General features: G+C 37.9%; 1 protein-coding gene across 3 annotated transcripts in view; it reads left to right on the forward strand.

Annotated features, from left to right (window-relative positions):
* Positions 1-438: 438 nt before the first annotated feature.
* Positions 439-13,921, forward strand: part of PIK3C3 (phosphatidylinositol 3-kinase catalytic subunit type 3) — a 146,998-nt gene continuing 133,515 nt past the window's right edge. For 2 of the 3 annotated variants that reach the window (XR_004957057.1, XM_036244741.1), the window contains exons 1-3: positions 439-586; positions 3,342-3,530; positions 7,930-8,073. Coding sequence is in view for 1 of the 3 variants with exons in the window: in XM_036244741.1 (XP_036100634.1) it covers positions 519-586; positions 3,342-3,530; positions 7,930-8,073 (401 nt within the window). In the remaining 2 variants the exon portion in view is untranslated. The remainder of the gene's footprint in view (positions 587-3,341; positions 3,531-7,929; positions 8,074-13,921) is intronic. The other variant, XR_004957058.1, reaches the window with a different exon arrangement.

Below are 13,921 nucleotides of genomic sequence, written 5' to 3' on the forward strand. Positions count from 1 at the left end.
CTTTGTGCAAAGTAGCATAAGTATTGGTAATGCCAAAACTGGAACTTGGGGTTTTTTGCTCTTTGTCTATTCCTTCCCCCTCTCTTCAGAGCAGAAACTGGAAATCGTTGCTTGAGAAAGCAAATTTTTAACTAAATTTACAATTTTGGGAAAGGCCACTGAAATTTAAACTTCGCAAAGCTCAAACTCTCGCGACTGTTCCCTGTTGAGCCTGTAGCCAGTGAAAACTGCTCCTGCGTGGAAACAGGAAGAATGCTTCAAGTCTGGAAAGTAACCTACCGGCCGTGTTTCCGGAACTCTAGCTGCCTTGAGTACCACGGAGGCTGTTTTGCACATGCGCAGAAGGGAAGCTTGGGCGGGGAGTTCCGGCGCGTCGGGTCGCGCTCCAGGCGGCGATTGGCGCCGCCCGGGCTGAGAGGCGGGACCGCAAGCGCCGTGTTGTGGGACTCAGCCGGCTCAGTTCCGGCGTCTTTCCAGCGCCCTGCTTCCAGCCTTCGGTGCTGCTTTTCAGAGGTGCAATGGGGGAAGCGGAGAAGTTTCACTACATTTACAGCTGTGATTTGGATATCAACGTGCAGCTTAAGATGTAAGAGAATCTGGGGACGGGCCCTGGGGTTGCTGGAGGTTAGGGACGGAGAGGTAGGAGCCTGTGGGTTTTGGGGAGAGGGTGGTTATTAGCCTGACGCCGGCCTAGGGGCGGCGGGGAGGGCTGCGGCCAGGGCAGGGAAACCGGAGAGCGGAGAGGGGTGTGCGGGAGAAGCACCGAGGACGTGGTATCTGGGAGAAGGACAGCGGCTGGAATAAGCCCTGACGTCCTACGGAGTTCTACTTTCGTCAAAGCAGTTTGCTCTGCACAGCAGCCTTTTGAGGGATTACTGCCCCATTTTGCAGAGGAAAATGGGGCAGTGTCGGTAAAGTCGTCCCGCAGTTAGTAATTGGAAGATCATTCCTTTAGAAGGACTGTAAGGGAGAGGCAGACACAGGCCAATGTAGCCGAGAATAAGATACGCACATGGCACTAATGTTAGAAGCACAGTGAGTGATAGAGGGTTGCGGTGAATCTTTGGACGGTCTGGCATTGTTTTGCCAGGGAAGTTGTGAGTGAGTCGAAGATGAGGGTGCCAGGTGCAAAGGAACTAGAAGACAGGAGAAAAGGGCCTTGCAGGAAAATCTTGGGGCGTCACTGTTGAAGTAAAGGCCAAGGGCATGACATCTTGAGATGAGAATAATGGAACTAAGGTGGAACACAGGTAGGACAGATTTGGAAATTATGTCTATTTTAATGCAGACTTAGAGGAGTGTTTTCCCGTGCAAAATTTGCCACAAATTATTAATCACAACATCATTCATAATATTTCAGTATTCAGCTAGTGTTCCTCAGGCAAAGGGCTGCATACCTGCAGTGAATACATTTTCTCAGTTGTCAGGTGCACCTTTGATAGATTGTTTATTTTTATTTTCAGAAGTTACCTATGACTCTGACAATTTACTCTTCCTTTTGGATGATGGTAAAAATAATGTCAACAGCCATATTATCCATTTTACTTTATACACCCATTGAAGGTAATTTCTGCATCAAAAACCACCATATGCTTATACAGGACCTGTATGCCATCGTCCGGTACAGGGCTTTCCTTCAGTCTTATTGCTCTCAGTATTTCTTGGACATATGAATGTATTTTTGAAACTTTTGAACATTAAAAGGAAAGAACAAAAACACTGGTCCAGTACTAACAGATATACACATTGAATATTTTGAGGCAAAGATAGAAGTTTGGTAAAATTTAGTACTAACCATCTTTTAGCTTCTAAGACTGTCATTGGTTGTTTGTTCTTCCCAGGCCTTTTCATCTATTTCTGTGGTTTTAATAACGACTTGCACTTTGATGTCTCTTTTCCTAGCACCATAATTGAATATCAAACTATCTACAAGACATGGTTACTTTGGATATCTCAAAGCACGTTAAAAGTAACTTGTCCCAAACTGAGCACATCATTAGCCTACCCTTCTAACTGAAAGTCTTGTGTTGTCTCACCCTGTTAGCAACAATCATGGAGTTTGTTCAGACAGAAAACTTCGAATCATGCAGACACAGTCTTTTACCTTCTCAATTTAATCATTCCCAAGTTGTCTTGAATCTACTTGCTAATTATCTTTTCTACCCCACTACCCTAGCCTTAGCCTACCTTTTTCCTTTCTAATTTTGATGGAAAATCTAACTGATCTTGCTTTCGGTCTCACCTCTTCATGATGTTCTTAAACTCCTGCCAAAGATTCCTTAAATACAAATCTAACTATATTCTCACTTCAGATTAATTCATTTAACAGATTTTTGAATGTTCATTGTGTAAGGCACTGTACTGAATTTGGTGGCTACTGTGCCTCATTGTCCCCATACTTTTTATTCTCTAGCTTCTTCCCTATATGAGCTTTATGCTTTCCTATACCAAACAACTTGAAGTTTCCCAAACATACCATCTTTCTCTTTGCTTCTGTATACTGTTCTTTTCTCCTGGGATGACTCCCTACCTCTTTGCTCCCTTTCCCAGATATTATTTTGGCTCATTTCAGACATCTTTCTGGGACTGGGAGCCCCCAAGCTCCTAGACTTTTTGATGTACAGTGTCTTTCTGTGGTGGGAAGATTGTTGCTTTGACCTTCTTGGCCCAGGATTTTAATTTCAGACCTGTTACTTTGTGACCCTTGATCTCTGAGTCTCTGCTTTATCATTTATAAAATGAGAATATGGTTACAATCTTGATATCCAATTGATGTTTCTACCTCTTTTATAATTTCCTATGCCTGTCTTTTATGACTTATAACACTGTATTTTTTAATTGAACAAAATGATTAGATAATACATCCACATAATAAAAAATAAAAAAAAGAATATGAAGATAAAAGTAAGTTTTCTCCCCAGAAGCAAGTACTTAACATTTTTTTGTAATGCTGTATTGTTTATCTTGTCTTTCATTTCTGGGCCACTGGGCCTAGTACAATGAATGTTTTGAAAGAATAAATAAGTAAGTGCTCTGCTTGAAATTAATGAACTAAGTAAAACTAAGGCCTGGAAAGCTGGTGATGTTTAGAAGGTTGATCAAGAATTATGACAGGATTTAAAATTAAGAACCCTAACATAGAGAAATGTGTTGATGAAGATAGAAATGATTTTAGGATTTTGAGATACCTTCATTGGATATAAAAGTAACTTTAAATTCATATACAGGAAAATGTTTAGGTAGCCTAAGATTTGTGTGACAAAAATCATAAACTCTTTAGTATTTTTTGTCTGTATTCTTTAAAAATGTTTGTCTAAACCTTATTGTTCTTATACTTCCAGAGGAAGTTTGGAAGGGAAGAGAGAACAAAAGAGTTATAAAGCTGTTCTGGAAGACCCAATGTTGAAGTTTTCAGGATTATACCAAGAGACATGCTCTGACCTTTATGTTACTTGTCAAGTTTTTGCAGAAGGGAAGCCTCTGGCCTTGCCAGTGAGAACGTCCTACAAGGCGTTTAGTACAAGATGGAAGTAAGTTGTTTTTTTGCATATGGTGGGTTCCAGACTATAGTTCCATTTCTTTGTAGATGTTGTAAATATGATTTGGTAGTAATTACAGAGGGATTTTTTAAAACTTTAATACCTGTAAGCATTGATTGAATAGTTTAAATCAATAATCTGCTCAGCTAGAATAAAGTATTAAACATAACTCAATTAAGATGGAAGTGAATTTGTATTCAGTATATTGACATATTTTTGTAATCCTCACCCGAGGACATTTTTCCATTTTTTGTTCAGGTAGAATGGAAGGGAGAGAAAGGAACAGAGAGAGAGAGAGAAACATCGATGTGAAAGGAACACATCAAGTGGCTGCCACCCGCACAACTGACCAGGGCCGGGGACAAACTGCAACCGAGGTACGCGCCCTTAGCGGGAACCGAACCCGGGTCTCTCAGGACCGCAGGCCGACGCTCTAACCACTGAGCAAAACCGGCCAGGGCAATTGACATATTTTTATAGGAACTTGACTGAGTCACAAAATAACTCAAATCAAAACATGTAGCATCTTTATTCTCTATTATTCTATGCCTTTGAACATATAATCACTCTTGGTAGTTTGAAGTGTTGTTTAGTCAGATGTTTGGGATTCAGGTTTTTAAACAGATCTATTATGTTCAGATCCTGTTTTTATTATATGAAACCAACTGTTTTTTTAAAAGTTCATAGTTTATTGAGTATGATTTATTAGCAAACATTGTCAGGATGCACGGTAGATATAATGAACTGAAGTTACTGTTTTTCCAGAAAAGTATTGTGGATTCTTAAAGTAACCTCCTGATACTTCTTATTTGATAGGTTATATGGTGCAGTTTTAATGCTTGATCCATGAGTGTTATTCAGTACCCTCATAGGCTAGTTGCAGGATACATATGTTGTGTGCCTCTAGAAAGGAGCTTATGCCCACAGTGCTCATGGAAGACAAGGTGTGGCCACATGGACTGCAGGCTCTGCTGTTGAGTGTGCAACCCTACATTTATCAAGCGTCGTCCAGCAGGCTGGGAAGGGTTTTTTAGAGAGAGCAGAAGCCTGAGCTCTGGTGATCTGGCTGCATCGACACCAACTATTTAAATGGTGTAATTTCTTTAGTAGTCTTTTTGTGAATAGACACACACACACACACATACACACACTTGCACATATACTTGTTCTGGAAAATTTCAAACCTGTAAAAGTAGTGAATGTAGTATAATAAACTGCCAAGGCCCCATCACCCAGCTTTGATTACTACTAACTCAAGGCCAGACTTGATTATCTGTACCCACTGTTAATTTGAAGCAAATTCCAAATACATTATCCTAATTGTAAATATTTCTGTACATCTCTTTTTAAAACAACTACAGTATCATCATAACATCTAAAACAACAGACCAAAATTTATTAATTGTATCAGAGGTTATACTGGAGTCAGGATATCTACCAAACCCTGAAACTGTAAGCAGAATTTTGTGTGTCCTATGAAATTTTTACAGGGACAAAGCTTAAAGCTTTTCATTAGACTTTTTTACTTTTTTTTGTTTTTGTTTGTTTGTTTTGTTTTTGGTGGTATGTACCCCTTGCGAGAACCGAACCCGGGAGTCTCTGGTCCGCAGGCCGACGCTCAACCGCTGAGCCAAACCGGCCAGGGACAGCTTTTCATTAGACTTTTTGAGGTGGCTTGTGACTGCAAAATAGATTTATATCCACAAATTTAGTTCTAGAAAGTCAACAGTTATTAATTCCATTTTCTTGGTACAGAAAATTGTATAGTAGTTTTGTTCCATGCCTTGGCATTAATGAAAATTAGAGCAAAAGCAAAATCTCAGTTACAAGGAGATTCAAGTTCTTCTCCTCCTCCCTTTGCCAACTTCTCTCTGTATTACTTATGTGTGACATATTTTGAAGGATATAAAAACTGCCATAATTTCTCTCTAAAAGTTTGCATTTTTAAAAATTGTGCAACTACTTAATAAAATAAGTACTCTAAAATAATTAAGACATGGCTTTTAAAAATAAAATTAAAATATTTATTCTTTTTTTTTTTGAGAGGGTGGAAGAGGTGAAAATTTTCACAATTCATTTTGTATATTGTCACTGGTTGATTTTTCTCTTTAACTTTAGTCTGTGTTAACCTTTGTGGTTTGTTCACTAGCTGAAGATGACACTGCTTAGTATTTACCTTTCAGCCTGGTCCACCATGTGGATAGTAATTAAATAAATTCATTTTATTCCGTAGGCTTATCTGTAATGGAGAATGGCTTTTTTAGACATGTGATTTATTTTTTCGAGCCTTTTTTTTTTTTTTAATCCTCACCTGAGGACATTTGTTCATTTTTTTTTGTTCAGATAGAGTGGGAGGGAGCGAGAGGAAGGGGAAGAGAGAGAGAAACATCAATGTGAAAGGGACACATCAAGTGGCTGCCACCCGCACCACCCAACCAGGGCCGGGAACTAACTGCAACCGAGATACGCGCCCTTAGTGAGAACCGAACCCGGGTCTCTCTGGACCGCAGGCTCTAACTACTGAGCAACACCAGCCAGGACTTTTGAGACCTTTATAGAAGAAAATAATTTAATGGCTTTGATTCTCCTTTAAATTGATAGCGATCTCTAATTTTTTTATAGGTCCTTGAATTTATATGGTAGATATAAATGATTTGTCCTTTAAGTTTTTGAAAGTTCTGTTCAATTTCTTACCGATACAAATGTATTTGACTTAGACTGGTGTATGCCCCTTTGAGAATTGCTTTGAGTAAACAGAATGTAATTTTGAGTTGAGAGAGTAACAGTTCTGTGTCTGCTGTCTGTTGCTTTGTGTATTGTTGGCATAGTTTTCTTTCTTTTGCATAGTTTTCTTTGGGGATTATAAAAACCAGCTGTTGTTTAAGGGACTTGAAATTATCAAATAAATGAAGTTTGAGTACTAAAAAAAAATTTGCCAAGATGAATAAAGAATAAAAAAGACCCTGGCTGGTGTGGCTCAGTGGTCGAGCATTGACCCAGGCACCAAGAGGTTGCTGGTTCGATTCCCGGTCAGGGCACATGCCCAGGTTGTGGGCCCGATCCCCAGTGACGGGCATGCAAGGGGCGGCCAGTCAATGTTTTTTCACATTGATGTTTTTAATCTCTCTCTCCCTCTCCCTTTTTCTCTCTCAAAATCAGTAAAGAAAAAAAATTTTAAAAAAAGAAAAAGAAAGAGGTCTGCTGTCATTACTATATATTAAGAACAAATATTCCTTAGAGAAATTTGTATAAACATGCTTTAAAAGCATAAAAAACTAATAGGTAAGAATTATCAATATCAATGCAATAACTTGAAGAACAGAAAAATATCTCCTAAAAAAGGTCACATGTCTGTATAGAGCTGTCTGGTGACTTCATGTTACAAAAGTGGTGGATAGCCTACTTAACCCTCTTTCAGGTTCTTGTTGTTTCTGCTTCATTGAGATATATTGTAGGACCATGTTATCTTTAGCAGCATTTTGAATGTAATATGAGTAATTCTGTTTCTTGTCTTTTCATAGTACAAAATCTGTGTTCTGGGGAATGCTTACAGTTTGGTTTAAAGCAAGTTTGGCTATAAACAGGTTAAATGTTTTCCCAGATTATTTTTAGCCATTATTGTATTCCTTGTGACTTAGTGATATTGTCTGATTTTTAAAAAATATGTTTTTATTGATTTTTTTTAGAGAGAGAGGAAGGGAGAGATAGAGATTGAAACATCAGTGTGAGAGAGAAACACCCATTGACTGTCTCCTGCATGCCCCCTACTGGGGATCAAGCCTGCAATCTGGGCATGAGCCCTGACTGGGCTTCGAACCAGGACCTCTCAGTCCGTGGGACAACGCTCTATTCACTGAGCCCCACTGGCTGAGGCTGAGGTTTTTAAAAAAATTTTTTTTTCTTTATTGATTTTTTTAGAGACAGAAGAAGGGAGAGGGAGAAAGAGATAGAAACATTGATGAGAGAGAAGATCGATTGGCTGCCTGCTGGGGATCGGCCTCTGGGGATCAGGCCCACAAGCTGGGCTTGGAGCCCACAACCTGGGCATGTGTCCTGACCGGGAATCAAACTGGAGATTTCTTGGTGCATGGGTCAGTGCTCAACCACTGAGCCACACTGGCCGGACCTGAGTTTTTTAATTAAAGAATTTACCAGTGTTATTTTTTCTGTGTGAGCTTTGTTTAAAAAATTTTTTTTCATGTGTTCTGTATTTAAAGTTGAAGTTACCTGGAGTAAAACTGAGGTAAGTGTCACATTATTTTTTGTAGCACTAACTTAATATTTTGGGACATTTTCTCTGGCTAAACCTTCTTGTATGGTTGTTAATTTAAAAGAAAATTATATATATATAAATATATAAAATATGTTTATGTTGACTTAATTTCCATAGCTGGAATGAATGGCTAAAACTGCCTGTGAAATACCCTGACCTGCCCAGGAATGCCCAAGTGGCTCTGACGATATGGGATGTATACGGACCAGGAAAAGCGGTGCCTGTGGGGGGGACAACGGTTTCGCTCTTTGGAAAATACGGGTAAGCATTCTCTTCTTATCTACAGGGATGTTGTAGTTTTCTGGTCCTTTGCTTTTTTGGAAAGCTTTAATACTTTATGCCCAGTCTGGTGTTCTATTTGTACATGTTTGGTACATGATTCCATCATTCTTGAGACTGAATTTGACACATTCCTGTGGGATATGCAGATAGATGAATTAAGAAACACAATTTATTACAATTTATGTTACTCTACTGTTAGTGATTGGTGATATGATTCCTATTAGAAAATAGTCATTGGAAATTAGAATCTTACCTTTAGGAGAAAAACGGCTATGTGACATATATTATAACAGCTTTATTTTACTGCATTGTTGTAATAATGATAGAAAGGACAATAAGTAGGGTTAAGAAGCACTAATTTGCTAATAGTTATAATTATTATAATAGGAAAGTTGTTAATTCAAATTTCAAATTTTTAAATTTCAAATTTTAAATATTTGCAAATATAGGAGTTTACTGTGAAAAAAACAGTAACCCATATTTCTGTCCCGTTTCTCCTGGAACAGAGGAATCACTCTTTATCTTTGGAGAATTGTTGATATTTTATTATTTTTTCTGTGTATATTGGAGAAAGAACTTGGTCTTTTATCACATATTGAGTTACCTTCATATACAGTTTATATAGGAAGGACAGGTAGAGGCATGTTTTATCTTTTTTCCCTTTCATTCATTAAGAATGAGTTGGGGCCCTGGTAACCTGCAAAGGTAATAATTGCTGGTTTTTGTTTTTCGTCTTCATGTTTTGTCATGAAGTTTTAGTCTTAACCATTTTTGAAATGTTTCCATTGCTATCTTTATTCTTTATAATGCTCAGAAACTGCCATGTTTAGTCCGCAGGAGCCCCTTGAAGTCGATCCATGTCCTTTTGGTAGTGCTCCCTTAGTCATTAGTCGCTTCTGTGCTTTCTGGTCGACAAGCTATTCCAGGCTCATTGGGCAGTTTTTTCCCCAGACCTGGTGTCTCTGAAAGATGTCCTGGTTTCTTTCACTGCCTCAGAGTAGAGACCTTAATCTAAAGATGATCACACGTCTTAGTTTTTGTCCATTTTAAAATTGAGAAATGTTTATCTCCTGAATTCTCACACTATTAAATATGAATGAGGATGGTCATATTTTGATATTTGCTATTTGTGTTTGTGTCCGAATTGCTTTTTGATGCCTTGTCTCATTTCTTTAAAAAACTGAAAATATAATTCACATACCCTAAAATTCTTGGCTTTTTTGTTGTTGTTATTTTTCTTATTAATGTATAAGGTTGTCCTTGTAGATTAATAATATCAGTCCTTTGTGTGTTACATGCTACAAATATTGTTCTTCTTGTTTGACATTTTATTTTTAATTTCTTAAATATTTGTTTATTTGCTTGCTATTCATGGATCTTTAATTATGATGTTGAATTTATTGGTTTTTAATGACCTGTGAATTTAACATTTTAGAAAGTCATTTCTCAGTTAAAAAAAAATTATTTGCTTCTGTTATAGTTTTAATTGAACACATTTCAATCTTTGATTCATCTAAAATTACTTTGTGAAAGGAGTGATATATTGGGTCAGTTGTTTTTTGTTTTGTTTTTTTAACAACAGTTGGTTCGTTATTTGTTTCAACAGTATTCATTGAGTAAGGCATTTTTTCTACCTGTTTTGAAATGGTATCCTTATGTATTTAATTCATTATGTATTGGCATCAAAGCGGAACAGTGTAGTATATCATATGGTGGTTAGGAAGGCAGGTAATAGAACTGGTTATTTGGGTTCAAATCCTGCATCCTTTGCTAAATGTCTGTGTATGCTTGTGCAGTTATTTAATGTACTTATGCCTCAGTTTTCTCATCTGTAAAGTGAGATAACAGTAGTATTTACCTCATAGAGTGGTTTATGATGATAAATTACTAAAGGCATAATGAGCTTAATGAGCGCTCAGTAAATATTAGTGGTCATTATTTCTGAACTAGTCTATTAGTTTTCAACACTATTATATATTAATATGTTCTAGTATTAGATAGGGATAATCTCATCATCAGTCCTCCTTTTAGAATTTCTCTGGATATTCTCTTTGTTTTGTCAGATGAATTTTAATATTGCTTCCTCAATTTAAAAAGAGTTCTTTGTTATTTTGTTGGGAAATTATATTGCATCATGTATGTTAAAGAGATAATTGACACCTTTATAATATTGCATTTTTCTATCTGGGAGTAAGGTGTTTGAGAAATGCTTAAACTCATGAATAAAATCTAGATGTAATTCCACTTAGAATAGCTTGATTGCTTAGTAATGTGTAGGTATTTTATTTTAATGCAGTTATTAAAGAGATATTTATTATTGAAATCCGTGCAGGAATAGTAATTTAGATGTAGTCTGAGGCTTTGATAAAATAGTATGTTACAGTAGAACGGACATGTTACTAAATCAGTATTGCTCCTTTTCCAGAGTGTTTGTTCCTTTTTACTCTTCTAGGTTGAGGTCTGCTTGCCGCAGAGACACAGTTCGCAGCAGTTTATTTCTCATACTATAGTCTCAGGGTTAAATGTTCTTGAGGTGCAGCCAGATAGACTTGTGGTTTTACCTCCTGGCCTCTTCATAAGTGGTTTACCTTCTGGAATCTTAGCTGGAGGTTCCCTCATAAAAATAACCTCTTTCGCACTCATGTGCATTTCAGATGACCATAGTATGTAGTTTTAGGAGACACTGACCAGAGTATGGGTTTAAGACAACTGAAATTTTCACAGAAGTGTAGTAAGATGACCAGCCTAAAGCAGATAACTCTTTCTCAGATTGACATTTGTGATACTGTTTCACTCAGGCTTTGGCAAGTTTTTAAAAAGTACATGGAATCAGTAATGATCAATCTATGTGTAAGAATCATCTGGTAAACTCACTGAAGCACCTTCCTGCATTCTAATTCCGTAAATGTCTAGTGGGGCCCAAGAATCAGCACTTTAATAAGCATCCCGAGTTACTCTGTGCAAGGTGGCCTAAGGACCACACTTTGAGCAGCACTGCATTAACCTTTCCATAGTAATCTATTTATATGACTTTTGCATGCAGTTCTTCTCGGGGTTTCTTTACTCCACCCCTGGTACCCACTTCATTTGTATTTCTGTGTATATCCCAGTAAAGGAATTTCTTTGCCTTCTATCCACACATACTAGGAACATGCCTGAGACAGAAATCAGGAGTATTAGTTCTACTTTAAGAAGTAATTCAAGCCCAAACATTTTCATAAAGGTAATAGTAGCAATAAGTGGGGGTTAAATTTCAATTAGTTTTCTGGTATTGAATAAATGAAGACTTTAAATCTTACAGAGTCATCTGTTTTGTTTCCTGAAAAAAAATTATGCTATTCCTCCATATCCTGAACACATCAGATGTTAGATACAAATGAAACGTGTTGGCCCAGCTGGTGTGGCTCAGTGGATTGAGCATAGTCCCATGGACTGAGAGGTCCCTTATGGATACCCGGTCTGGGCATATGCCCAGGTTGCGGGCTCAATCCCCAGTAGGGGACATGCAAGAGGCAGCTGACTGATGTTTCTTTCTCACATCTGTGTTTCTGTGTTTCTGTGTCTCCTTTCCTCCCTCTCTGAAAAAAGCAATAAAAACATACATATATATATATATATATATATATATATATATATATATATATCTTTTTGCACTTATCTTCAGATACAGAGAGAGGAAGAGAGAGAAAGAAAGAGAGAAACATCGATGTGAAAGAGACACATCGAGTGGCTGCCACCCACACAACACCAACCCGGGCCGGGGACAAACTGCAACCGAGGTACATGCCCTTAGCAGGAACCGAACCTGGGACTCTTTGGTCCATGGGCCGATGCTTTAACCACTGAGCCAAACCAGCCAGGGCAAAAAAAAAAGTTTTTTTTAAAAAATGAAACTTGTTGGAGAGCAGCATGGATTCTGAGAGATTACTAGTCTCCCTTAGAACAGGGTTTCGCAAACTTGAGTCTCACCACTGTAAGAATGCTTATGTATCTCTGTACTAAATACATACACTTTTATTTATTTTATTTATTTATTACTGATAATTTTTAATTAAACCAGCTTACTTTTTTTTTTTTTTTACTTCCACTTAATTGATATAAAAATTTAGTGTCTTGCTGTACATGGAAAACAGTTGTAATTTAACTTTAGTGGTTAATGATAAAAATAAATACAATGAAAATAATTAAGTTACTGATGTTACTAAATTAAAAATTGAAGCAAGAAATACAAATAATAGTAAATCTGTTTGCTTTGGAAATATGTATATTAATACCTACAAAGAAAATCCTCCTTTAATTTGAATGCTTCTGTTTGTGCCTAGTCAGATATTCAGCTCACTGTCACTTAATTTAAGATAACGGGAAGGTTTTACATCAACATTTTCTTTTACCAGTTGAACTCCTATGCAGTGGCAGGGCATTTAGCCAAGTGATAACACTAGATAGTAATAGAACTCTATGGATACTTTGAGCAGTGAGGAAGGAATGCAAACACCTAGGTCACTTTTTTCTATTCCCTCTAAGCTGACGCTTATACTTTTCAGGAAAAGGAATTCAAAGAAAACCTATGCAATTAAAAAAATAACTCCTTTTTCTCTCTGTGCCCTGGGACCTTTCCTTGAGGGTGAACTGGGTTTCATGATACTGGACTTCCTGTGCAGCTGTGGATTATGGAAGAATATGACATTCAAGATATTTCAGGGCGTAAACATCAACTTGTACTGCTGCACAGCTGCCTCTCTGCGTGGTGCTGCTGACATCCAGGGGGAGAAAGCAGCATGAGTCTTCTGGGTGGCCTCAGCAAGAAGCCTGCGCAGATTTTCTTCCACCTACCATTAAGAATCATGTCATGTGCCTCCACATTCTCAGGACTTAGGGAAGTGGTAGTTTCCTCAGATGTTTCTTAAACAATGAAATAACACCAGATGCTCCCAACCTCATTCTCTAAATAGTCCTGGTGTGGACTTAATAGCTTTAAAAAAGTTGTATTATAGTTAGTATTGGGACTCTTGTGAATTCCAGCTCTTGTTATTTGCTAATGTCTGTTTTGTATACTTGAGTCATTGTGAAGCAGTACTTCTTGGAGAATAGTGTAATTAATAATTGAAAGACTGATCTGTTAGAGTATGGCTAGAATAACTAATGGCCCTCATTTTCAAAGCCTAGCTTCTGAGATTTCTAAGGAGGTAAGGAATGGATTGATCATTGGGTTGAATTGGCAAAGAATCATACTTAGGCAAGCTGCAGATTTCTCTTGCAGATGTTTTTTCCAACTGTGAATTCTGAAGCAGGGCAGCTGCTGCCGTAGTGGCCTGGCACTGGGAGCTGGAGACCAGCAGCAGCTGTTGCTGGGGCCTCTGCTGGCATCTGAAGGAGGGCCTGCTGTGCTGTTTCTTTTGTCTTGCCTGCTTGGCTTAATTTCCCAAGTGCACATGATGCTCTGAGCATCTTCTGGCTTGCCACCTGGAGGCTGTGTAACTCTACAAAGTTTCCATTAGTGTCAGAAGAAAGTAATATGTTCACTTGATCATTTGAGTCACTTGCTATCACCCCTGCCCTCCATGTCTCCTATCCTTAAATTATATCTCCAGATCCATCCCAAGGCACCTAAATCATGTGGTAAACTGACTTCCTGCCAAACATACTTATTTTTTATTTAGTTAAGTTCAGCCAATAGAAGTATTCACTGGGGTGTAAGAAGGTGGAGAAAAGGGAGACCCGATCTTTCTGAAGGTACATTTAAGGATAATCATTTAAAGTGATCTTGTTGCCTTACTGTACCTACTTTCTTAGAGACTAAGCAGGCCTGCTTGAAAGGGAAAGAAAA

Source organism: Molossus molossus, unplaced genomic scaffold (assembly GCF_014108415.1).
Source record: "Molossus molossus isolate mMolMol1 unplaced genomic scaffold, mMolMol1.p scaffold_m16_p_6, whole genome shotgun sequence".
NCBI lineage: Eukaryota > Metazoa > Chordata > Mammalia > Chiroptera > Molossidae > Molossus > Molossus molossus.